Genomic DNA, 25706 nt, shown 5'->3' with positions numbered 1-25706 from the left:
ACTCCATGAGTCGCGCGAGCGTCTCCCTTTGGTTGGCAGTCGAGGTCGTCGGTAGCGCCGTCTCACCGTCGTCGCGAGCGCAGTGTTTCTCTACGTTAGCGCAAGCGCCTTCACATTTTTCAAGTCGGTCCCGAGTCTTAAGTGCCCCCTGGTTAACCGTGCGCTTGACGACTTCGTTGCGCTCGTTAGCCTGTGCCACGCCGAGAGGATCGAGAATGGAATTGCCACCGGATATCGGAATATCGTTACGTCCTTTTCTATCCTTGTCGCTTGCTGTAGTGTGCGTGTTGTGTTGGAAGCTGCGAACGATAGACGCTGACTCTTGTTGAAGCCCACCTACTGTCTGGCCCGCGCCTCGAGCGCGTGAATTATCGGGGCATTCCGTTTTACTTTGCTGAGTGCCGGTTGACTCAGCGTTAAGACCTCTTTCGGGGGGAAGGGGCTGCTCTGTCTCGGTGTCAAAAGTTGATAGCGTGGCCTCCGGGATCAGTCCAGGAGATGGTTGTTCCGGCGAAAACGCGACAACCGAAACTATGCTGTCGAGGACACCGGCCATTTTGGTGAGAATTTCCGCTCCATCGGGAGGGCACGAAGGTTCGCTCCAACTGATCGCCCGCTCTTCGTCGACGCCGAACAAGATTTCACATTTCGGATTGCTCTCGGACCCTTCGGTGAGCCACTTCAAGTCGTCGTAAAGGTTGAGATCGACGGAAGACTTGCGCGAGGCGCTGTCGGGGCACGGGGAACATGGCATCGCGGAGACAGCCGTCGATGACTTGTCCGCGGAACACTTACTCTCCGAGATCGGACACTCGCCGTTCTGCGTTGGGTCTAGCGGCACCTCCTGAGATTCTAGGTCGGCCAATTCCTCAAACATTGACAGGGCGTATCCGTCTTCCTGAGAAGGGTCCCACGAAGCAATCCTATCTTTGAGATGTTGCTCTTCGCGCAGCGATGCTCTTTCGGACACCGACCCGTCGCGCGTGAAGTCGGCGACCGCGTTGGACGACCACTGCTTGCTGGGCCTGCGTTTGGGATCAGCTTCGAAGAACCCGGGAAGCTGTGATTTCGTGCTGCGGGAGCAGGAAGCTATTTCTGACGAAGCACCAATGGCCGACAAAGCACCGAGGGGCGACAAAACTCCAAAGGGCGACGAAGCTTCCTCGTCTTCCTCAGACACCGAGCGCATGTCGTCGGAGTGTCTGCCTCTCTCGTGCGGTATCCGGAGCGCTCCGTGGTCTTGGCGAGCTAGGCCGGTCTTTAAGCTGCTGCTCCGGCTAGTTAAGCCGGGACAAACGCCGTTACTATCCTCTTCAGCGTGTTCACGCTCCGGACATCTCTTGGCTGCTTCGTCCAGAAGGATCAATCGCTGTTCTCCCGAGTACGCACTCCCAAAAGTCTTCCACTTCTCGTTGTTCGCGTCGATGTCGTCGAGATCGTTGAGCGAGCTACACTCCGCCCCCGCTCTAGCTGCCAACTTCCTTTTCACGAGAATCAGCGGCTTAGGGTGAGGGACCGACCGCGATTTCGAGAACCTGCTTTCTCCTAGAGATGGCCGCGGCGGGTCGCTGACGACGATGCGGTTGCGAAAGAGCCGCGTGGAGCTTGGGTTGCGACTGGCAGCGGCTAGGTCAGGGAGCTCCGGCGCGTTGTTGGTGACTGCGGGCTCGGTGGCTTCGGAGCGCAGGTCCACCGCGCTGCTGAAGCACGGCGAGCTATCGCTCGCGCTGTCCGGCGAGCCGGCGGCGACGTGCGGCGAAGTCCTCGAGCTAGTACCGTGCAGGACGTTGAACGTGCGCAAGCGATTCCTCGCCCGGGTCAACCACGCGAAGCCGCCACTGGAGGCGGCAGCTTGCGACTGCTTGTCGTCAGGGCTTGACGGGCTGAGCATCCGCGTTTCGTATTGCTGCAGCCAGCTAAAAAGTCACTTTTCTTCCTCTTCGTCCTCGCTTGTCGTTCTTCTTACCCTCACATAGCGATTGGTTAATTGGATGGTTGGGCAGTGGTATTTTCCAGTGACTCTAGGCAGTGGCCTGGCAAAGCGCACCCTGGTGATCGGCGACGAATCAGATGGTACAGTGTGGTTTAGATGAATTAACAGCAAAATAGATTGGAATGAAGTTACTGAATGAGTTCTGGGCAATAAATGTTTGCTGTTGCAAGATATATGTCTATAATAATTGTAATGCACATAGTAATTATACTACGCGTAAACGGCATCACAAACGATCCTGTGGATAAAGCCTAGTGTGGGAGCACCAAAGAAAGGGATCTCCGGTCCCCAGTAGAGTCGAATTCAAGCTCATCTTATGAAGGAATTCTTCAAAATACCTTTCTTTCTTAAATAATAAACGAGCGATGTGCCAAGAAGAAATCTTGCAGAGATGCCTACGAGGTGGTAGAGGCAAACTAGACGTGAGAGGATATCGTCTGAGAGAGAGGAAGTGGGCTGGAACTAAGGGATAAAAACTGATTGAAAATTTTTACAGAACACACGCTGTGTAGGAACCGACGTTATTCTACGCATTTTATATTCTTGCATTTGCACTGATTCTTGCATTTTACGCATGCAGCATCGTTTGTGGCTTTGAGAATAATTATAAACCGGAATAACCAAAAGCGACAACACAAAGGTGACGACAACGGCCACAACGTATATGGTACGACGACAATGGTGATTGTATAAACCACTGGTTCATTTACGTCATAAACACACACGGGATAAACTAGATGTTTTCGCATTTTCACGCAATTGTTAACATAACCATGCGCGGTCAGAAGCCATGTCAAATTGTTTTATAAAGGGATAGTTTGTGAATGCTAGGTATATAGAACGGAAAAGTATGTTTTTCTCAAGATGAATCTAATCGTAGTCGAATTACTGACTAGCGAGAAAATGAAAACCGGAACTTCAACGCTATGCGAATACTTTTATTCCACAGCACCCGTTTGGGCTCATTCATACAAGAATGCTCTTTAAGAAGTTTAGAATACGGAACGTAATTTTGCTTAATACTTTTATACAGGGAAGTATATTTCGCACTGCACCTTCGTTTTTGGGTGGTGTTCTACAGATCGAATGCCATCGTCCCTGTACGTTGTCGTAAAGCGGCAAAACAAAGATTTGAATGCAATCGCTTTCCGCCACCATTTTACCTGTCCGCGTTCTCCTGTCTGACAGCGAACCACTTCAGCGCGTTCTCAAGTTTTCTCCATCCCCACCTACAAAAGTATTTTTACTCATCTAAAATTGAAACGTGACCTACCAAACTGAAAAAGCGTTTTTTTTTTTTTTCGTTGGCAGCGAGATTCGCACTGCCCACTCAGTGGCACTGCCACAAGCATGAAAATCGCTGTTTTCGCGTCACATGTAACGGTCTTCGCCTTATATGCGGGAGTACGGCGGCTGGTAGGAGGTGCTCGGGTCGAACTATTCATAAAAGTACAGACTGGCAAAGGGTCAAGCAGGAGTGCAGGGAACATTTATGGCTAAAAGGGAAAGTGGCAGGGCAGATGACACTACTGGGTTTTGTATACTTGTGGACAGGAGCAAAAGCCAGAGAGGAAAACCAAGAAATGGTGCAGTGCATAGAAAAGGACATTGATGAACTAGGAGAAGAGTGCGAGATAATTATATTAGGAGATATGAATGCGCACATAGAAGATATGGATGGATATACTGACCCAACTGGCAGAATGCTGCTGGATATGTGTGAAAGGCATGATTTAATCATTTGCAACAGTACCAAGAAGTGCGAAGGGCAGATAACATGGGAGGTGGGAAGGCTGCAGTCGACGATAGATTACGCACTGATGTCACATAGGATGTATGATAGGCTAAGGGTGATGAACATAGATGAATATGGTTCCAGAAGCTTGGGTAGTGATCACAAATGTATCAAGCTGAGTTTTGGAAGAGAGATGAAAATAGGAAGGAGGCAATATGAGCAACCACAGGGTAATATTTATTCAGAAAGGCAAATAGAAATAGCAACTAAAGAGATTGAGAAAGTAATCACCGAGGATACTAAAACAGTGTGGACGTACACAAATCTAACTAGACTGTTTGAGTTGGAGCTTGCTAAGGTACGAGCCAAATCAACCGGGAAAAGGAGACACAAACCCAAGAGCTGGTGGGATGAGGAAGTTAAGAGAGCCATATTAAGACATCAGGAAGCCTCCAGAGAACACAGGCATGCTAAACAGAGGGGTGAACCGGAAGATGATGTCGAAAGAAAATGGGGCAACTTTTTGAGCTGCAGAAGGGAAGCTTCCAATCTGATCAATGAAAAGATTAGAAGAAAGGGGGCCCAATGGATGGCGGAAGTAAACAAAAAGGATAGAAAGGCAGCTGCAAAGTTTTGGAACCATCTCAATTCTCTGAGTAATAAGACAAGCATGGAACAGAGGTTTATAACTACAGTTCAAGGGGTTAGGCAAGAAGGGGATGAGGCAATGGAATTTATAAGAACAATGATGACAGAAAAATTTAAACAAGGAAGCGATGCATGCACCCTAACGGATGAGGATAGACCAATTAGCGCAGTGGCTCCACTGGGACAACGAGAGTGGGAAAGGGCAGAGAAGAGGGTTCCTAATAGCACATCAACAGGCCCTGACGGCATCCCAATTATGCTAATAAAGAAGTTAGGTCCAAACTCTAAGCAAACATTAAGAGAAGCAACGAGCAAAGCAATAATGGATGGTGAAGCCCCCCATGGGTGGAAACTAAGCCGGATGAGCATGATCTATAAAGGAAAGGGGGAGAAGGCTGATATAAACAACTACCGTCCTATAACAGTGACATCAGTAGTTTACAGGCTGGTGATGCAGATCGTAAAGGAAAGACTACAGACATGGGTGGAGAATGAGGGGGTGCTGGGGGAACTACAAAATGGGTTCCGTAAACAAAGGAGGTTGGAGGATAATCTGTTCTCATTGACGCAGTGTATTGAAATAGCGGAAAAAGAGCACAGGCCCCTGTGGCTGGCATTTCTAGATATCAAGGGAGCTTACAATAGTGTGATTCAGGAAGACTTGTGGAGAATACTGGACACACTAGATGTGGAAGATGGAATAACTAATCTTTTAAAGGACATCTATAAAAGTAACAGGGTAGTTATAAAATGGGAACAACAGGTATCCGAACCTATAGAGATACAACGCGGGCTTCGACAGGGGTGTCCCTTGTCACCTCTGTTATTTATGCTGTATCTACAAGGATTAGAAGCTAAATTAGAGGGGAGTGGACTCGGCTTCAGCCTCTCTTTTGCCAAGCAAGGAAAACACGTTGAACAGTCATTACCGGCATTGATGTATGCAGATGATATAGTATTAATGGCCGACAACAAGGAAGATCTGCAGGGATTGATAGACATCTGCGGTAATGAAGGAGATAGGTTAAATTTGAAGTTCAGTAGGGAAAAATCGGCAATCATGATTCTTAATGATAATGAAGGCAGTGAGCATAAGATACAGGAAGTCACGCTGGAGATAGTGAATAAATACAAATATCTGGGCGTATGGATAAACAACGGGGATGAGTACCTAAGGGAGCACGAAAGATACGTAATGAATAAGGGCAACAGGAATGCAGCTGTAATGAAAAATAGGGCACTGTGGAACTACAATAGGTATGACGTTGTGAGAGGGATTTGGAAAGGGGTAATGGTCCCAGGTTTGACGTTCGGCAATGCGGTCTTGTGCATGAGATCAGAGGTTCAAGCAAGATTGGAAATTAAACAACGTGGCATAGGTAGGCTTGCTTTGGGAGCACACGGGAATACCCCAAATCAGGGGGTACAGGGTGACATGGGATGGACATCGTTCGAGGGCAGGGAGGCTAGCAGCAAGATAGAATTTGAGGAGCGATTGAGAAAAATGGGAGAGGAGCGTTGGGCTAGGAAAGTTTTCAGCTACTTGTACATGAAGAATGTTGATACTAAATGGAGGAAGCGAACTCGAAAATTGTCAAGCAAGTATTTAGACAACAGCAGAATACCAAGCCAAAAGGAAACATCGGTTAAGAAGAAGGTGAAGGAAACAGAGAGGGACATGTGGAAAATGGGGATGCTTACGAAATCATCACTGGAGACCTACCGAACTTTCAAGCAGGAAATTGCAAAAGAAAAGATCTACGATAATTCTCGGGGTAGTTCTCTGCTGTTTGAGGCCAGGACGGGAGTATTGCGGACCAAGACGTACCGAGCCAAACACGAAGGCACAGACACGTTATGTAGTGCGTGTGGAGAGGAGGAGGAAACGGCTGAACATTTGATAATGTTCTGTAAAGGGCTTCACCCTACAGTCCAAGATAATGGCGCGGAATATTTCAAAGCATTGGGGTTTAGGGACAGTGAAGGCAAAATAGACTTTAAACGAGTAGAAATAACCAGGAGGAGGCTAACCGATTGGTGGCTACAATCAAGGCACGAGTGAATTGCAATCCTTGAATACATAGTGATAGTACTTAACTTTATGGCTAGGTGGCGTGAGCCGCCGCCCGATCTTGTCTTATTTGATATTGTCTTATTTGCAGACAGGATGATATACAGCGACTGGCAGATATATGCGGAAGGGAGTGTGAGGCTCTAGGACTAGGATTTAGTGCAACAAAATGTGGATTGATGGTATTCAATGATCACGGAGACCATACGGTCTTAATACAGGGCCAAAAAATACCGAGGGTAAGCGAGTACAAGTACCTCGGAGTATGGGTAAATGAGGGGGATAGATATATGGAGGTACAAGAGAAAGCATCGGTAGCAAAGGGAAAGAGGAATGCTGCAATTATGAAGCACAGAGCTTTATGGGGATACAATAGGTACGAGGTGCTTCGAGGGCTGTGGAAGGGTGTGATGGTTCCGGGGCTTACATTTGGGAACTCAGTGGTGTGCATGAAGTCAGAGGTGCAATCAGGAATGGATGTAAATCAAAGGAAGGTGGGCCGCCTCGCGTTGGGCGCTCACGGGAAGACGACAAATGAGGCGGTAAAGGGTGATATGGGATGGACAGGCTTTGAAGTGAGGGAAGCGCAGAGCAAAATGAGATTCGAAGAGAGGCTGAGGAAAATGAAGGAGAGTAGATGGGCAGAGAAGGTTTTCAGGTATTTGTATAGAAAAAGCGTTGACACGCAGTGGAGAAAAAGAACTAGGGGGCTCACCAGTAAATATACGGCTGGCAGTGCGGGCAATATGGCAACAAGGAGCATTAAGCGGAAGGTCAGAGAGGCGGAGAGGACTTATTGGATGACAGCGATGGAAAAGAAGCCGGCTCTGAGTAACTACCGAAAAGGAAAAAACGAAATAAGGAGGGAAAGGTTTTATGATAATTCAAGGGGAAGCGCTTTACTGTTTGAAGCAAGGTCGGGCTGCCTTAGAACGCGTAGTTATAAAGCGAGATTCAGTAACGAAGAAGAACATTGTACATGCTGCGGGGGAACTAAGGAAACGATGGAACATGTACTGATTGAATGTGGCGATATTCACCCAGGTATACGTGTGGGCACGAGTCTACATGAAGCCTTGGGTTTTAGGGACAACAATGGAAAGCTGAACACGTCCGCGATAGAAATAAGTAAGAGACGGTTAGAGTATTGGTGGCAGAAAAGTAGAGATAAAGTACAAAAATAAATAATGGGGGAAAATAAGGTCATTCTGCCTTAAGAGGCAGAGAGATGGACCGTGAATTTATATTTTTTGGTATAATAACATAGATTTAATCAATGTAGATAAGGCATTAGGACAACATGAAACAAGGAAGCTTTTTTTCTTCTTTATCTTTTTTTTTCGCCTTCGAGCCTGGTGGCAGACATGTCACCGCCCCGTTATAAAGGGGACGCTCATAGCATCCATCCATCCATCTAAAGGGCACAGCCGTATACATCCATCCATCCATCCATCTAAGTTACGATGTCCGTGGTCTTTTCTCTTTCAGTGCTATAAACAAGAACTACAAGCATGAGCGTCGTAAAAAGTGAGCGCACTCAAGGCAGTTAAGTACTTCCCTATTCTCCTATCGCCATATGCATCATTGATATATCATCATCATCATCATCATCACCACCAATGCAGTTTGTTTCATCTGTGTTCGTCTGCATGTCCGAACACGTGAAAGTAGGAAAGCAACGGTGGTAGAAAAGTACATTAGCTTTGCGTTATCCACGAAAATTATCTGTGTGTGAACAGAGCGATGTCGTTACGTGCTTTTCCTTCGTTATTCAATCGTGCACTGCGCTATACAGGCTGTCGCCCTGCGTTGCTGGGGCCTGCTTCCAAAAGTATGCACGTCCACGCAGCTTATGAGGTACTGTTTCGTAAAAACCCCCTTCTCTTGCTTTTGCTAAGCCATAAATCTTAGTGGATGCCGCTATTTTCAGAGTCCTATACGACCGGCCGCTTCTGTGGCGGTAGGATCGAGGTGGGAGAGATTGAAGGAGAGCGTGAAGTGGCAGTTTGTTACCCAAGATGTAAGTATATCCGCTGACGATATGACGATACATTGAGTCTAATATGTCCTTTTGACCGCAAATGTCCGACGGATATTGATCTGCTCATCGGTTCAACCCTTATTTTGCCTGTTCCCGATTAGAAAGTCAGAATAGGATGTGTTTACGTCTACGAAAGCTGTGTTGACAAAGTGGATTACAGGACATTCTTTTCTTGTAAGTGTTCGGCGTTTTGCTGCGCTTTTCGTGTTTGCGGCAAAACTTTTTTTTCCCTCTTTCAACAGATTTAAAACTTGAGGACACCTTTTTATCGTGGTTTCTCGTCACTGAGCTCCACGTATGGCAAGTAGTTGACTCTCTCCGGCACCGGCCGCTGTCACGTTATTTTTCATTCAGCAGTGATTCGCGAGTTGAGCAGTTACCCATAGAACACCTGTGTTTTCTAGGATGTGCATGACGCGCGGTATGGCCGAACTAGACGATCGCCGAGCACTTTGCATTCAGCACGAGATTGCTCGAAACATGTGGACTGATGCGGAGAAACGTATAGGAAAAGTTGGGGTAACGACCTTTCATTTATTTCCATTTGCATTCCGCATGAACTGTAGAAATAGTGCCTCTAACCTTGCTCTATTGTGTGGTTTCCTTGCTTTCAGTATGTGCGAAACAAAGTAAAGAGAGAATGCTTGGCGGACCTCAGCGACCACTTCAATGCAATGCTGATGCTGTATGATGAGGCAAGTACACATCATGTCTTGAGCTTGAGTAGCGTATTTCATAGCGTCTAACTGTCTTCTAATATTTTGATCGCGCGGCTCTTGGTGATCTGGAATACGTACTGTTCTCTCAAGTCAGAAACAAGTTTCTAATGATAGTAGCTGATATCCTATTTTACCCGATCATCACATGATTGAAGTCACTTGCACTGCATTTGATGCCATAGGTAGTTGTAAATCACATATCAGCTCGCCACTATGAAATAATAAGCTCGAGTTGTTGGTATGAAGAAAAATAAAGATGCAATGCCACATTTAATTTTACTGGACCATAGAAAGTCAAATATCTGCTTCAGCTTATTCATTTTAGCTTTGCCTTATTTGTGATTTGGAGTGCACTCTGTGAAACATAAAACATGGCAATAGTAAGTTACATCCAAAGGCAACTGCTCCGGTGATCAGGAGTGATGAGCACCACAAACAAGGTACATAAACATTACAGATTCACAAGCAACATGCCATATGTACGTACAGTAAGGGCCAAGCCCCTAGACCCTACATATGACCGCTGCCATAGGCGTGCGCACAGGGGGGGCAGTAGCCCCCCCTAATCATCTAAGAAGGGGGCCGCAAAATCTGCCCCGTACATTGACCCTTCTAGTCACCTAAGAGGGGGGGGGGGGAGCGCGAAATCTGCCCCCTACATGGACTTAGTAGTGTGGGGGGGCGCTGCGATGAACCTTCGCCCCCCCCCTAATGGGGAACCCAGCGCACACCTATGACCGCTGCAAAGCATCAACCACACCCATAAAATTATATTGGCGGCGTCCAGAGCACTCAGACCTCCAGGGCCACCACCGCAGAGAATTGATGCGGAGGTGTGAACACTTACAAACGTGCTCAACGCACCACCTGTCGCACTTCACACATCGAAGAGAACGCTAGAGAGATCCTTGCTCAGGAGCGCGGCACATGCCGAAAATTAGCAACCCCCCCCCCCCCCCCCCCAACCACACCACTTGGTAGAGAAGTGGCAGCAGATTGGCAAAGGATTCACAGTAAAGTTTCTCCACATCTTTGGTCTTAATTGTTACAGTTACTCACCTGAGGATTAGGATTTCAGTATTTTACATTGCTACTTCAGTCATTTTACTGACATGCATTGTGGAGCCACATGTGGGATGGTCTAAGAAAATGTAAATTCAGTCCACTCTAGTTGCCTAGTATCCCATAAGCAAAATTTTTTTTGTTGCTTCAGCTGCCTGAATCAGACCATCTCGAGAAACAGTATTAACCCAATTAATCTTACTACAATAAAGGTTAGCAGGGAAATCGAGGCTTTTTGTGTGCAAGGTGTTGGGCAATACATCTGAAGCATGTTACAGTAAAACCTCGGTGATACGATCACAGCTCATACGAATTTTTTGTTGGTCCTGGCCAAGGCCCATTGGCCTGCAATGTAATGAAGTGCGGTTGTTGCGAACCGATTTTCACCTAGCGACGTTTGATACGAACGTATGCCACCGCGCAGGTACGAATAGGTGCTGTCCGCGCTGTCGCGGAAGACGCGCCAAGCACGTGGGAGCGCGGGAACGAAAGTAACAAAGCACTTCTTTTGTTACTTTCGCTGCAGTACTCCGGTATCATGCAAAAAGCATACTAAAATTTGGAAGGGGCTACTGCTGTCGCAGGTCACAACGCACCTGGTTCATTAAATACGCGCGTACGGGCCGTATATTTACGAGTGCTGGTATGATTGCCGACATCTGAAAACTTAACTGACAATCATTCAGGGTTCTTCCCGACGTTGCTGCGGCCGTTAAAGGGACACTAAAGAGAAACAATGAATTGGTTTAGATTGATAAAGTGTGCTCGGAGAACTCTTGTGTAGTTTATTTCACCACCATAGGTTTATTATTAGAGGAGAAAACCAAGTTCGAAGTTTCATTTTTAAATTTCGCGCCGAACTTTGTAATTCGTGACGTAAAAGGTTTCAAAGAGCATTTAACGTATTTTGGCGCCATTGGCTCGACGAAATTTCCACAAACTCGCTATGTCAAGTCTCTGGCCCCCTCAGAGGACAATGTGCTTCGATTTAACCGATTAGGAATTACGTAGGCCCAAGCAGGCGCCGTCAAAAATATGTGACGTCACGTCAAATGGTACGGGAATACCAAGGTGGCGTCGCCACCTGTATTTTCTTTTTGCGCGTTTTCTTGCTTATTAAGCGTCTCCTCGCAGCAAGCGTGGTGTTTTTGGTATCGTGGAACACTACTTTACTAATGCGAGAAAAATCGCTTTGCTCTTTAGTGTCCCTTTAGAACAATAAATGAAAATGTGCGCCACCTTTCTTTTGTCGCATACTAATTTTCCGTGCTTTCTGGTGATACGAATGTCGGATGATACGAATATTTATTGTGGTCACGTGAGATTCGTATCACCGAGGTGTCACTGTACTTGGACGCCACATGCAGGGTCTCCAGGGAGATGACAAGGCACTTGCCAATGCCCTTTGGCGTGTTCTTCTCATGTGTGAAGGCAGAGATCCCGTGGCACTAGAGACACTTGTGCACTACGTGCGAAAACAGGTTTGTGCGAATCATCGACAAATGCGCTTCTGACCTCACATCAATGAAATTCTAGTGTCTCAACTTTTGTTGCGTGTAGCAGCCATTATACCCCGTTTCATACATCAGATGCAACACTATGGAATCTAGCAATGCTTCTTGCAGTAGATGCGGTCACACCAAGGAATAGTTCAGTGATTTTACCACCCGTAATGTGATATTTTTTCCGTCTTTAGACTGATTAATAAACGAAGATGCTTTATTCCTTAGAAATAAACAAACCCCTTTAGTTATACAGTTGTCAATAGGTTGTTCTGGATCACTTATTGTCTCTTTATTTTCATATCGTGGCCTCTGTGATTACTTCCAGTAGCACGCAGACGGAGCCAATCGTGGAGGCCATGTTTACAACAAAATCAAAGAAAGAGATGCGCGGACTTCCACGTTTTGCTGACTGAACTTTTTGCATGGCCTCCACAGCACTGCACCAAATGTATAAAAAGAAGTATAGTCCTATCTCACTAAAACATGTCCGTAGGTTCCTTATAAAGCACCAAAAATTTCGCAGTTATGTTTTATACGCAAAATGAACTTGGAATTTCTTCAATGTAGTTGTACTAATTAGTGGCATCCATCATTCCTGAATGCACACGCGGCGCAGTAAAGTCGACTTTCATTTTTTCCAGGTTCATAGGCTCGACAAGATGACACTGGATCAGTTTTTAGCAGAATACAGCATAAGCTGGACACCTTTGTTGGAGTGTCAGAGCAAAAAGACTTACTAGTGCTGGAGCCTCTACAGTTCATTAGGAATATATATGCCAGCGTGTGTGTGATAGTGTATATAATAAAATATTGTTTGCTCAAATTCTTGCAATTGCTGCTGGGTTCACATATGCTGGCCTTGTCTGCTCTTTATTCTTGTGTTACACGAGGCACTTTGTATTGCTTTATTGAATGTTGCAGCACAGGTGCATTTTTTTAAGGTGGGATAGGAGTTGTGCAAAGTGTAATAAAAAAAAAAGCATGCATAGCTCGGCATTGCACACGAACTTCGACATTCACTCCAAGAACTTCATTTGCAACTACTGTTTATTTTATTAAAATGGAATTTTACCACTTTATTGCACCACACTGATGGCTGCAGAACACATAGTTGGCTTTGGCATGAACTTCATTTGCTATGCTCTTTGTGATCTGTAAAGTTGCACCCAAAAAGTGTTTCGTCACGAGACTTGGCAGAATTGGTGCAACTGCAATGCTAAAATTTATTATTGTCAATATTTCTCCTGTAGGTGAAACTGCTACATTTTTTTTAACTGCGTATAATATTTGATGTTCATTGCAAAGTGTATGCACAAGTAAAATGCCTTACAAGAAATTTTTAACATAACCTTTGTTCCCGTCATTGTTTTCATGCTGGCTGCACACATGCTTCAGTGGAACATGCTTACTTTTACAATGTTCGGCTGTGGCTTCAGTTTTACTGCAATGCTTTCGGATACCACACCTATAGACGGTTAGGACCTAAGAATAAATAGAAGCACTGCCCACGATGCCGTGGTGGCACGCTTATCAGTCACCTACGTAAGAGAGGCTTGCAATCTTGTTTCCTTTCATACCGCAAGTACTTTTTCTGTGCTAATGTAAATACCACGCACAGCAAAAACCAAAGGTTCAACGTTCCTGCCTAAAATATGACCTTTGGCTAAGTAGTGATGCCATAATCTCTGAAAAAATTTGCCAGGACATTCTCAACTTAAAAACCAGCGACAAGATTATGCGTCTGTATGGGAACACCTACTATCTGAAATGCACCTAAAGTGCCTGACGTCATAGAAATTAGCCAATGTGATTGGTTGGAACAGCTATGTAAAGTCTCTCTGGGTGTAATAGTGAGGGCTGTGGGTGGAACCTGTATTTATTCTTACGTTGTAACTGACTATAAGTAATGAAATTCTTAAAGCATGTACGCAAGAGTTCCATGCATGTTTGGGTGCAGGAAGGGCCCATATATGCATTACCCTAGGAAGAGCTTATGCAGTACTCTCTCTATTCAGAGGACTACCTGCTGACCCAAATTCATCTGGTAATTTTTCCATTGATAGGACACGTGATTCTTTTCACATGAAATATTGCAAGGAGGCAGTGGCTCTCAGACTGCAGCACCATGTGGACATGAATTCAGTAACAAGATATGCGAAAATGTGCTGCCTCTGAAGATATTTTGCTGGTATATATTTATATCTATTTTGCCATAAAACACGTTGAGCATAACAGGCCCAAAAACAAAGAAGGATGGAAGCATGCACTTCTGTTAACCTGCGTCCTTTACATAAATAAAGACTACAGTAGGCCAAGAGCTTGCAGGTTACACCACACTTTAGGAAGCATAAGAAGAGCCTCCCTCTGCTGAGCAAGTCTTCTTCAACATATATCTGAATAATGACTTTTTATTGTTTAACCTATACAGACATGTGCTGCTAATGAATTCTTACAGAGAAAATAACTTAGAATCAACAACGTACATCCAGTACAAATATCTTTTGTCACTCTTCACCAAGTTTAATGTGAAATTCACTGCGATCGAAAATAAGCTTGCGTGGTGCAGCCAAAGGCTGCCAGTCCACTTTGTGCACCAAGTCGAAAAATCCTGTGCCAATGGCCATGGGGACACCTAAGATGATGCTCTCACTGACTCCTGAAATTTCATCCGTCTGCCCATAGTAGGCGGCGTCGAACAAGTGGTCCGCCGTCTTCTCAAACGAAGCCAACATGAGCGCGCTTTCTTTCATCCGTGCCAAGCCATGCCGCGTAATGCCCAGCACCTCTCCTCTGAAGGTCATGAGGTCCGCGAGAAGCATGAGATGCCTCCGATCTACGCTGATTCCGTGGCTCTGCATCGTGACGCCGATCTCCCGGATGATCGTGGCTCGAGCAGCTTCGATGCCAAGCGTCTTCTCGACCTCGGATGTGTTATTCGAGAACGTATTTTTGCCGTCGACGCCGTAGGTGGCGATCACGTCCCGCAGACCGTCCCCTTCCACCAGAAGCTCGTACTTGGTGCCTCCGAGCGAGTCGTCGGCGTGGATGACTGCCCGCGAGCTGCTCGGGATGCCCTTGATGACGACCTTTGGCAGCTGTTCCATTAGATTTTGCAAAGAGTAGTACAGGGATGTCTTGGACGAGGTGTTTGGTCGAATAGTTAGCAAGGAGGTACCAATGGCCTTGATGTCCTCATTCTTGATGCGAAGCTTGGTTTTGTATAATGATATTGAGTAACGGATGGTATCTGCCGTAACCTCTAGCTGCAGCAGTCGAATGCGGTCTATGTCGAGCTTTACGAGCACAAAGCAGTCGTCGGGTAGAAAGACTTCCTCCAGGTACTCCGACACTTCACCGAGCAATGTCTTCTCGATGCGACCCTTGACACGACGGGCGTACTCTGCATCTCTGTCGTTCATCAGGGCAGCTGTAATGATTGGTGTGCTGATGGTCTGCATAAAACATATACAAACAATTTGTGAAATAACCCACATCATACGTGTGATTAGGTATTAAGCAGCTATCCCTTCCATTCAACCTGGTGTTCTACAACAGATACACAAGCAAAAACAAACAAATGTTGAAGCAACTACAGCAGCCTGTCATTAAATGGAACCTGAAGTGACCAGGAAAATATGTTCCATTTAACAGGAGTTCCATTTACTGAGGGATGAACAGGGGTGCAGAGTTCAAGTATGAAACCAATCATATTAGAGGCAGCTCCACTTAAGCACCAATTGCATTTAAAATATTTTCATTTACTGAGAGTCTATTGCATAGCAGATTATGCTGTGTCGAAATTGCCAGATTACTTTTCTCAAACGACAAATATTTACCTATGTCAATTTTACTAAGAGTAGGCGCAATGTGAAAACGCTATTACAATTCTGGAAATAACTTCATATGATGCACTAGCTGTGCTTATTTATAATTGAGAAACTAGGCATAATATAAATATTGAAGCTGGAAGCCCCTCTGGCTTTCCGAGCATAAAGCATCACGAAAGTACCATGAAATGAATGACATGGCACAACTGTCACTTTTGTAACTTGAGAACTTTTGCAACAATTATCTGATCTAATAGGTCATTTCTCTGCAAAAAAAAATTGAGTTTCAGGAATAATGTTTATCTGTATAGGTATATGGAGATTACGTTGACGCCCCTTTGTGGGGTTTGCAAGCCAGTACAAAAACTAAATTTGTCCCATTTAATGTGCACAAAAATACCGATATGTGCTTGTTTTATCTGATACTCTCAATGCACAGTACTGACTGGCTGTATGTTTGTATACATTCGCAAGGCATGTCAAAACTTTGGCATATGGCTGCACTGGATAGCACATATATACATCAAAATGGTCAGTTGTTGGGCTAGTTGGTTAAACATGTTTTGTGGCTGTTGTGAATGCACTTGCGCATAAGCTTTCTTGGTGAGAAGTTCTTTTAGAATAAACTCAGTTGCAAATGAGCGTCCTTTCTGTCGTGTTGTCTTTCTAACTAAATCCGCGCTCCCCTATGCAAGACATTTGTTTTCTTTCATTCTCTATGAAGCTTCTATGCAGAAAAACGCCTCGACTTCTGTAGTGACATTACACCTTCACAAATATTCTCTTTCTCAGACCCAAGATGAACCTAATTATTTTCTATAGTTTTAATTTGCTAGTTTCATTTATGGGCAACTCCAAAAACCTACCTTGCTGGCATTGATGATCTCTTTTATTCGAGGCACACCTTGAGTGATGTTCATGGAAGCAACTCCAGCAAAGTGGAACGTCTTCAATGTCATTTGCGTGGCTGGCTCTCCGATGCTCTGTGCGCACACGGCTCCGACAGCTGTGGCAGGCTCCATGACCGAACGCAAGTATTTTTCTCGACACGTGTCAAAGAAGCTGCGTAGCTGCGATGCCGTCAGCCGGTTCAGCTGCTTCAGCACAGGAATGTCTCTTTCCTTGACTTTGTACAGGTTATACGTCTCCGCAACATCCTTAGCGTAAGTGGTGAGAAAGGCTTCGAGATCCTTTCGAAAGCTCTCCCCACACACGCTCATGTCCTGGCCGGCCAGAACCTCCTTGGAAAGCTGTAGAATTCCGTCCATGTCCAGTGGAGGCTCATTCCTGTGAGGGTTCTGGGCACGTGTCACTTCCATGACTCGGCCAAAGTCTACAGGTTTGTCATCCTTGCCTTCCATGGAGGCGGGGTCCAAACCGTCGGCCCCGTAGCAGAACTGGACGACTTCGCCGCACGAGTTGCGCACCGACCTGTCGTAGTGGCAGCAGAGGTCCTCCAGGGACTTGACCAGGCGGCGCTGCATGTAACCCGTCTCGGCGGTCTTCACGGCCGTGTCGACCAGACCCTCTCGGCCTCCCATGGTGTGGAAGAAGAACTCAGTTGGAGTGAGTCCCGAGTAGAAGCTGTCCTCCACAAAGCCTCGTGCCTGCGGTGAGCGGTCGTGCTTTTCGAAATGAGGCAGAGACCTGTCTTCGAAGCCGTTGGGGACGCGGTGACCGCTGATTGCCTGCTGCCCGACGCAAGCAATCATCTGGCTGATGTTGATGAAGGAACCTTTGGATCCACACACCGCCATTATGAGCGGGCTGTTGGTCTTGTGCAACTCTCGCAGGCAGGCCTTGCCCGCGTGGTCTCTCACGACAGAGAGCTCCTTGAGACACACTGCCTCCAGGGTCTCCTCCTCATTGCAACCTGGCTGAGCCTGAAGCTTGCCACATTTCAACTGCTGGATGTATTCTTCACAGCGGGCATAGCCGGCGCTTACCAGGTCCTGCTTCGCCTTTATGAGGCCGGCGCCCGGGGTCACGTCACCTATGCCAATCGAGAACCCTCGGTTTTGAATGTAGTAGGCGGTGAGGCGCACCAGCCTCCACATGGCGTCAGCAGCGTACTGGTCACCATAGTCCCGAAGAAGAATGTAGAAAATGTTGTTCTTTGAGCCAGAGCCCATGGTGCCCTTGTCCATCGTGCCACTGAGCAGTTCGCTGTTGCGGATCAGGACGTAAGCGTCATTGACACACATCTCTTCTCCCGAGGTGTACGACTTGCCCTTGGCACGAAGGCAAGCCATCACTGGCGACGAACGACTGGGACGCATGATCAGGCTGAAGATCTGCTTGCCTGTCCACAAGCACACTGGCTTTAGAATGGCTGGTGGTGGGAGCTCCACCTTCATGTTGGTGTCTTTGCCTGCAAACCACAATGCACAGTGTGCAACTCAGATGTCGCTGCAATAGCAGTGATAAAAAGGAGCCTTTGCTCCCTCTACGCATACAACGAAGGTGAACATTTGATTAAAGGAACAAATTGCAATTGCCAATTCTAATTTTCACACACTCGAAGCAGCAACAATACCGTGTTATGTTTAAATGGCACTGCATGGTTGTAAAAAAAAAGCTGTGCTGATATTAGACATCAGTCATGACCATAGATTTTAATTTTATGTTAATACGTACATACTGGTACTAGCATGGTAACCTGGGCACTAGTACAATGCCAAACAGGCATCTGAAATTTCAACATTACAATCATTGTAATATTGTTCATGTATGTAATGTTACATTTCAGCAATGCACACTAAAATACAATTTTGTTTTTCATTCGTTTTGAAGTTCGTTATTACGACATCAAATAGAGATTTGTGTGCCAGGCACACATGCCGGCACTTATTAAAAAGCCCCACCAAAATCAAAACCTCAAGATGTTTGTATTGTTTGACTGTCCCGTATACCTAGGTACTTCTGGGCAATTATTAGTGGTGAACGTTGCGTTTAAGGCATTTTAATTTGGTTTCATTATTTCATTCTTTATTGCATGTAAGGCCTCGATTTGAAAACTGTGCTGTCAAAATCACCAAAACTAAAGTGCACGTGGTCTTAGGCATTCCCCCCTGTGGGGCGCTAGTTTCTGATGATTTTAGGTGGGTGCTTCGAAGTGACACTAAAATTGTTCACAATTACCGACACCAGCATTACTCATACAATAAGTTAGAGCATGTACGATTCAATTTCGGTATTACCAGACACAGACTACAGATTACAGTAAAAAATCCAAAAACAAAAATTTCGCTGTCAGGGATCCTTAAAGGACTTCCTTGTGATTTTCGTTATTACAAGCAGTCAAAGAGATTACAGTGAGAGGGTTATTTTCGTTTTAAGCTGGTGTTTGGCAAATGATTTTTTTATTGATCATCATTTCTTGCCTCATTATTTATTATTTATTTAGCTATTTCTTCCCATGATATTTCTATGGTGTCACAGCTCAGGTGGTTCTTGGGAAGAAGAGAAAAGTAGCACTATTTTCTGCAACCTTAGCGCGAGCACAGCTAAGCGCCATGTCGCAGATCTGAATTTTCCTTTAATTATCTCTCCTTTCGACTTTTTGTACCCATGATTGTTCTTTTCTGACATTTCTTAACGTTTTGTTTTCTTTTATACCTCAAGACTTCAGTTGCCCCTCTCTTTTCATAAACATGTTGTCCTACCCTTTGGTTTGCAGAGAGCGAGAGAGGTGTACCTAATAATGCTGCCAAGGAAAGCGGGTGCTGCGTCAGTAAAGGCAAGCCCCTTCACTGAAACAGTGGTTCCAACAAAATTAATTGCTCAATGACTTTACATCAATTCAAAGCCTCTGCCTTCCCCCAAAGATCTGTCTTGTTTGCATAATGAAACTTGTGGGGCAAGGTCAAATAAACTAGTTCGTGAAACAAGAAGAAATTGATCGTACCAGCAAGCATGCAGGAAGCTAGCTGACAAGCCTTGGCTCTGTCCAGGAAGACGTCCTTCTGAGTGATCAGGTAGCCGCCAGTGATGAAGTCCTGAATGGCAGCTATGAGAGGCTCGCCATTTCGCGGCGTCACCAGATTTGCACGAGTTCCCATTAACACCAAGGCTTCGGCACGCGCCTCCTCCGTTTGGGGTAGGTGCAGGTTCATCTCGTCCCCGTCGAAGTCAGCGTTGTACGGCGTGCAGACACATTCGTTGAACCGGAAAGTCCGATGAGGCAATACCTAGTAGAATAGAAAAATATGTCCACACTACAACTTCAAGTGATATGTCTCACGAAACAAAACCAGGAACTGTCTAATGGGACAAACATGCACAGACTTCCCAGACGAACAGGAGATGTAATAATAATAATAGTTGGGGTTTTACGTCCTAAAACCATATAGTCATGTTGGGCGCCATAGTGGAGGGCTCCAGAAATTTTTACCATCTGGTATTCTTCCACATGCACCTAAACCTAAGTAGACAGGCCTCCACCATTTTGCCTGTATCGAAATGCGGCCGCCGCTTCCAGGATTCGATCCAGCGACTATCGGGCCAACAGTTGAGCACCATAACCACTAGACCACCACGGCAGGTGGCAGGAGATGTGATAAGAATTGCGTGGCATGCAGAGTGCCGGATACGTGATGCACCGCAGTGCGTTCACACAGTGATTGTCCCGTAATATAGCACAAGGGTTTGTTCAAAGCTGACTGCTACACAGGCTGCCCAAGGTTTCAAAATATCTGCATGCACAAATTGCGACGCTTTGAATACGTCCACAGGAAGAAGAAGCCATATTGTACAGCACAGAAAAGTCATTAAAAAACACTAAAGAGAGAAACGATTTTTCTCGTATTAGTAAATAACAGTCTCACAATAGCAAGAACACCAAGCTTGTGGCGAGAAGACACTTGGTAAACAAGAAAACAACTAAAAAGAAAATGGGGGTGGTGACGCCACCTTGAAGTTCATGAATGGTTTTAAATATGGTTGTCTTCAGGCTTCAAACAAAACACACATATATCAGTTAGTTAAACCTTTACTGTTAACTACTAATTTCCTTCATCTTCATGTCTGTGAATCTTTTGTCTGGCTAAATTGCATAAACCACCTCTGCAAGCTGTATTTCTGTGGCTAACATAGCAATTTAATTAAAGTTACTAATACTTCAGCTCTAAAGGCACAGGACTTTAGCTCTAAAGGAACCTGATTTCTTTTTTTGTGTGTACTTACATGTATCAAGCTGCCAAAATCTTTTACACGATAGCAGTACAGTAAGAGCTCATTAATTCGAACACGAAGGGGACTATAAAATTGTTCGAATTCAGCAGAGTTCAAATTAGCAGGCGGGCACTAGAATGAACGGACATTGCACCACACTGCACGGGCCGAACCCAAAGAAGCCACCTCTGGACTTGTTATCACAAATTAAATGCTACTACATGTTTGTGCTCCAGAAGCACACGTTGTTGGGCTAGTTGGTTCATGTTCATTCAGAAGCCACGGTTGTGGCTATTTTGTGCAAGGAAATAACAAGGGAAGGGTTAACCCTTCCCTTGTTATTTCTTTGTGCAAAATAGCCACAACCGTGGCTTCTGAATGTACATGTTTGTGGCAGATAATTTCGTAACTGAAGTTCATAGAGCTCTAAGAGCGAACAGATTTAATTGGTCAGCCGGTGATATGCCAGAAACAAGCACCGACACGTATTCATGTGAGCAGTGAGCCTTAATGTTGAAATATATGATGCTACTTATGTTCCAAAACACGTTCATTACGCGGCAGAGTTACCGCAATCAAAATTAATAGTAATCGGTAATTTGCATTTGCTTGCGCTTCCTCTGTCACGACTCCATAAACATCGTTTGCAGCTTGCCCATGAGCTCCAGCGCAGCATCCGAATTCTCATCTGTGGAGAAATGCTGCTGTTTTGTTGTTTTGCATCTCTAGAAAATTTGGTTTGGTTTTGCAACACATTGTGATCATTACGGGCCAACTTCTGCGAGGAGCGATAAAAGCCAGGGGACTCCCAGTTCGAATTAACTGTTGCGGATACCGATGCACTCGAATTATCGGGTGTTTTCCCCCACAGAAATACACAGTGCTGTGCCGGGACCGGGGCGTCAGTTCGAATTAGCTGTAAGTTCGAATTAACTGAGCTTGAATTAACGAGCTTTTACTGTATTTAAAATTAAAAATAAATGATTTTTTTTTCACCTTTTACATGAGCAGTTTCCTTTTTCTAACACGCAACCGGCAATCAACAAACCTTTGCAACGTGAGCCATGATGCTGAGCTTGTGCAGCGAAGGCTGGCGATTGAACAGGACGACGTCACCATCCTTGAGGTGCCGTTCAACAATGTCACCCAGCCGAAGTTGGTGGGCCAGCTGTTCTCGGTTGCCGTAACGCAAGTAACGCTTGAGGCCAGAACCGCGGCACTCCAGAAAATTTGCGCCAGGATGAACATCACAACCATTGCGGATGAGCTGCCTCATCAGCTCAATGTTGTGTTGGGTGACCCTTTCCGGGTAGGTGAGGATCTTTGCCACGTGAACTGGAACGCCAACCTGAAATGCAAGGACCAGAAGCGTGTCCACACAGGCAGACATTTAAAAAAAAGTTCTGTACTTCACCCCGATGAAGACAAGTCTCGCTGCCGAAATGTTGGCTCCAGTGAAAATCCTTGTTCAACAACTTCTCATCAACACTAAGTGTTGATATGATGGTAGTCTCTGAGGTATCTGACAAAGGTGTACCGTCATATTTTGATTGGTGCTAAATGAAGAAAAGTGAACTTACAGGCAGCGAAAAATGTGTAAGCTCCGCCTACAGAACTCCAGTGCACCTGCCCCTCACCAGCGAAAGACAGTCGTGCTAACTGGTTTCTGCTTGAACCGTAAGTAGTTTTTCTCGGCTAACGTAAACACTACGCATATGAACAGTAAAAGGTTCATCGTTACAACCGAAAACATCACGTTTGGCTGAGCAGCAATGCCAGAATAACGAAATTTACCAGGGCATTCAAATTTCCAACCTAGAACCAGCGATACAAACGTGTGTCTATGTGAAAGTGAACTATCTGAAACACTCGGGATGTGCTTGAAGTCACAAAAATGAGTAAGCGCTGCTGGATGGGGCATCTATGTAAATTTTGTGTGGAAGGGACAGCGACGGTTGTGAGCCGAGCTGACATTTTTTTCTTAGGCTGTAACCAAGTGCAGGCTCACGTATCTTGCCTACCTCGTCAATGCGCAGATTTGGATCGGGCGAGATGACCGTGCGGCCCGAGAAGTCCACCCTCTTGCCCGAGAGGTTTCCCCTGAAGCGGCCGTGCTTTCCTTTCAGCCTCTGAACAAAGCCTCGGGTGGGTTTCTTGGGTTGCATGTTGAGCGGGATGCCGCTCGTCTCGCTGTTCACGTACAGCGCGCACTGGAGCTGCAGGAAGTCCCAGTCCTCCATGATCATCGACATCTTGCCGCCGTTGGTGCGGTGCTTCTGCAGCACGTCGTTCAGAAAGATGATCTCGGTCAGCTTCACGGTAACGTCGTCCTCGTTGGTGCCCGCCTTCAGCGCCGACACGACCGACGGCCGAATGCAGAGCGGTGGCACAGGTATGTGCGTGAGCACCAGGTCTTCGGGACGACCGCACCTTGTGTTCATCAGCAACAGAGGCACGTCTTCATCCGGTATCCTGCGCAAAAGGTCGCGAACCACGAGCGGGTTGAGAATGTCACTGGTCACCTTGTTGATCACTGAGTCGATCTCGTTATTGTAGGTGCGGGCTTCCTGGTAGTCGTCCTGCAAGTCCTTGATGATGCCATCGTTCTTCTTGTGAGCCTTGTAGCGCTCGTAGACGAACTTGAGCAGACCGCACTTCTTCACTTGGCCGTTCACGACGCCGCAGAACGGGCAACTCGCCTGCTTGCGACAAATCTCGACGATCTTCTTGTGCAGCGACTTCTTGGTCAGGAAGGAGGTAGACGGACGCTGCACCATGTCTAGGAAGCGAGCCCGCTCGGCCGGAGGCAGCATGACGCGAGCGCACATCTTGCACACGGCGTGCAGGATGTTGTAGACCGCCCTGAAGTAGCCGACGTGAAACACGGGCATCCCCAGGCTCACCTGGCCGAAGTGGCCAACGCAGTCGGTGAGACCCTTGCCGCATGTCTCGCACTTCTTGTCCTTCTGGCTCGTGCCCAGTCTGTTGTCCAATACGCCGTACGGCACGCTTTTGTGCAGAGATTCTCGCTGATAGAGGTTCTTGCTGACGCAGTGCACATGGCTGTTCTGCTGGATGTCGTTGGCATTTAGAACGCCGAAACTGATGTTGGCTATCTTCATAGAGGTGTCCGCCTCGCGGAATTGTTCTTTAACCATCTTGACCGTCTTTACCACACAGCAGCTGGCTCAAGGAAAACGACTAGCTTAATTATATTACCGCATAACTCTACCTATCTCCGAGAATTTTTAACAGCTCTTCGAATGCAAGCGGCACGCGATTTCTGGCAGAGTACATCATTCGGAGATGCGGCACAGAGAAATGAAACGCGTGTGACATCGCAGCATGCTTGAGATGATCTCGAGTCGACCGAAGTCGACTTCATAAGATGATGATGATAATGAAAATTGAATCTGACGTCTACTTGCTAAGCCGCATGCCGCATCGGGCAGAAGGAAATGAAAAGAGAAGTCGAAGGTTAAGTTTAGAAGAAATTTTAACAATGTGGAAGGAAGAAGAAGAAAATAGAAAAAACCATGCCGCTGCCGCTACTGCCGCTATCATTATAGTGTACTAGAACAATTTCCTAGTGACGTGTCCGGGAAGGAGCGCGCGTGCCCGTTTGTGTAGACGCCACCAGGTGCCGCCGCTGCGCCTTTTTCTAGTAGACCGGCCGCTGTCTCCCGGTGCGTTTGACGTTGTCCGAGTTTGTAGGCGTTCCTTATGCAACGGATTCCTTTATTACAGCACAAAAAGACTGTATTTACTGTAGTATAGTGTGAAGAAAGTTTCTGAAAACCACGTCAACACACTAGTATCGGCAACGTCGTCTGCTAGCGTAAAGGCTGCAGACCGGCGGATTCATTGCAGTTCGGGACATCGCCTCAGCAGTATGTATTCGCAACTTTTATCATACATTGCACAAACCCAGCATGTATGGACCTGTTTTTCTTCTATGGCGCTACATCCATCACATTTAAATCGCGTGCTGGTCACAAACTACATAAAAGTGCACAGCAACGTCTGCACTGCGTTCCTATGCCAGAAGGCGTACAAATAAATAAAGGCCTCGACAGACACACATTGATTGTGATAAAATTTTTGTACTTTGTTATCGGTTACAGAACCGCATCTAAACAAAATCACTCCGGCGTTTCCTTACACCATTTCACGGCGTACAACGAGACTCTCTTTTTCTTTTTAGCATCGTACATAGAAGCGTCTGAGAAAAAAAGAAAACAAAAACAAGCTCCACCGTTTTTGTTTTTTTTTTCACAAGTGCTACCACGTTGAAAGTATAGGCCGCGTCTCGTGCGCGCGGGTGGCAGGAGACGGTAGGTGGGGTAAAACGTTCGGTTCACCCATATAGCCGCTTAAAACCGGCTTGACTTGGCTTGAAGTGTATAAGTAGGTGGCGGCAGAGTAGCGTTCAGGCCGCCGTTTATTTCTGCGTGGTGTGGTGGATGTTGGCAGAGACGGCACTACTGGTGTTGGTTTTGAGTACAGTTTTGAGCGTGAACTGTGTGCGCGAGAACCGCCTCTGGCCGTGGTGTAACCGTGGGGACGTGGTCGCGTTGTGTAGAGTGTTGTAGAAAGTGATTCGTGTGCAAGTCGTTGCCGCTTTTGTTTCTGCGATGTCCCCGTGTTCAGTGGACCGCCGCCAAATCTATAAGCAACGATAACGAGCGTGAGATAAAGGCCATGTGTATGCGATTTGTGAATGTCTGTAATAGTAGTGGTTCTTAATTGATGGAAAGGAAGAACGGAGTGTCTAGCGCGTTACGTCTAGACGTAACTATAGGAGCCGTTGCAGTTACGTCTGGACGTAAGAATAACAAATCTTAAAGTTACGTCCAGCGTGAGATCTGACACACCGAACCGATCGGCTCTAGTGGCGCAGCGGGCTAGTACGTGTCGTGCTCGGATCTGCGAG

At 46.2% G+C, this 25706-nt stretch overlaps 2 protein-coding genes across 3 annotated transcripts; one reads left to right on the top strand and one right to left on the bottom strand.

The window, feature by feature from the left end:
* Window positions 1-8074: 8074 nt before the first annotated feature.
* Window positions 8075-12618, top strand: LOC119382719 (ubiquinol-cytochrome-c reductase complex assembly factor 1). 2 transcript variants are annotated; one of them, XM_037650553.2, is made up of 8 exons: window positions 8075-8304; window positions 8378-8467; window positions 8590-8662; window positions 8731-8788; window positions 8893-9007; window positions 9103-9183; window positions 11637-11750; window positions 12416-12615. In XM_037650553.2, the coding sequence occupies exons 1-8, from the start codon at window positions 8191-8193 to the stop codon at window positions 12512-12514; spliced, it is 744 nt and encodes a 247-aa protein (XP_037506481.1). In that variant the 5' UTR covers window positions 8075-8190; the 3' UTR covers window positions 12515-12615. The 2 variants fall into 2 exon arrangements, with proteins under 2 accessions (XP_037506481.1, XP_049268266.1); XM_049412309.1 differs by lacking the exon at window positions 11637-11750 and having other exon boundaries at window positions 12416-12618.
* A 1584-nt stretch (window positions 12619-14202) lies between these two features.
* LOC119382718 (DNA-directed RNA polymerase III subunit RPC1) lies at window positions 14203-24087 on the bottom strand. The gene is made up of 5 exons (XM_037650552.2): window positions 22795-24087; window positions 21822-22121; window positions 19509-19791; window positions 16468-17972; window positions 14203-15226 (listed from the first exon to the last, which is right to left on the bottom strand). The coding sequence occupies exons 1-5, from the start codon at window positions 23929-23931 to the stop codon at window positions 14279-14281; spliced, it is 4173 nt and encodes a 1390-aa protein (XP_037506480.1). The 5' UTR covers window positions 23932-24087; the 3' UTR covers window positions 14203-14278.
* Between the last annotated feature and the right edge of the window lie 1619 nt (window positions 24088-25706).

The sequence above is a fragment of the Rhipicephalus sanguineus genome, chromosome 2, assembly GCF_013339695.2.
Source record: "Rhipicephalus sanguineus isolate Rsan-2018 chromosome 2, BIME_Rsan_1.4, whole genome shotgun sequence".
Taxonomy (NCBI): domain Eukaryota; kingdom Metazoa; phylum Arthropoda; class Arachnida; order Ixodida; family Ixodidae; genus Rhipicephalus; species Rhipicephalus sanguineus.
This window is presented reverse-complemented; position numbering and strand designations above follow the sequence as displayed.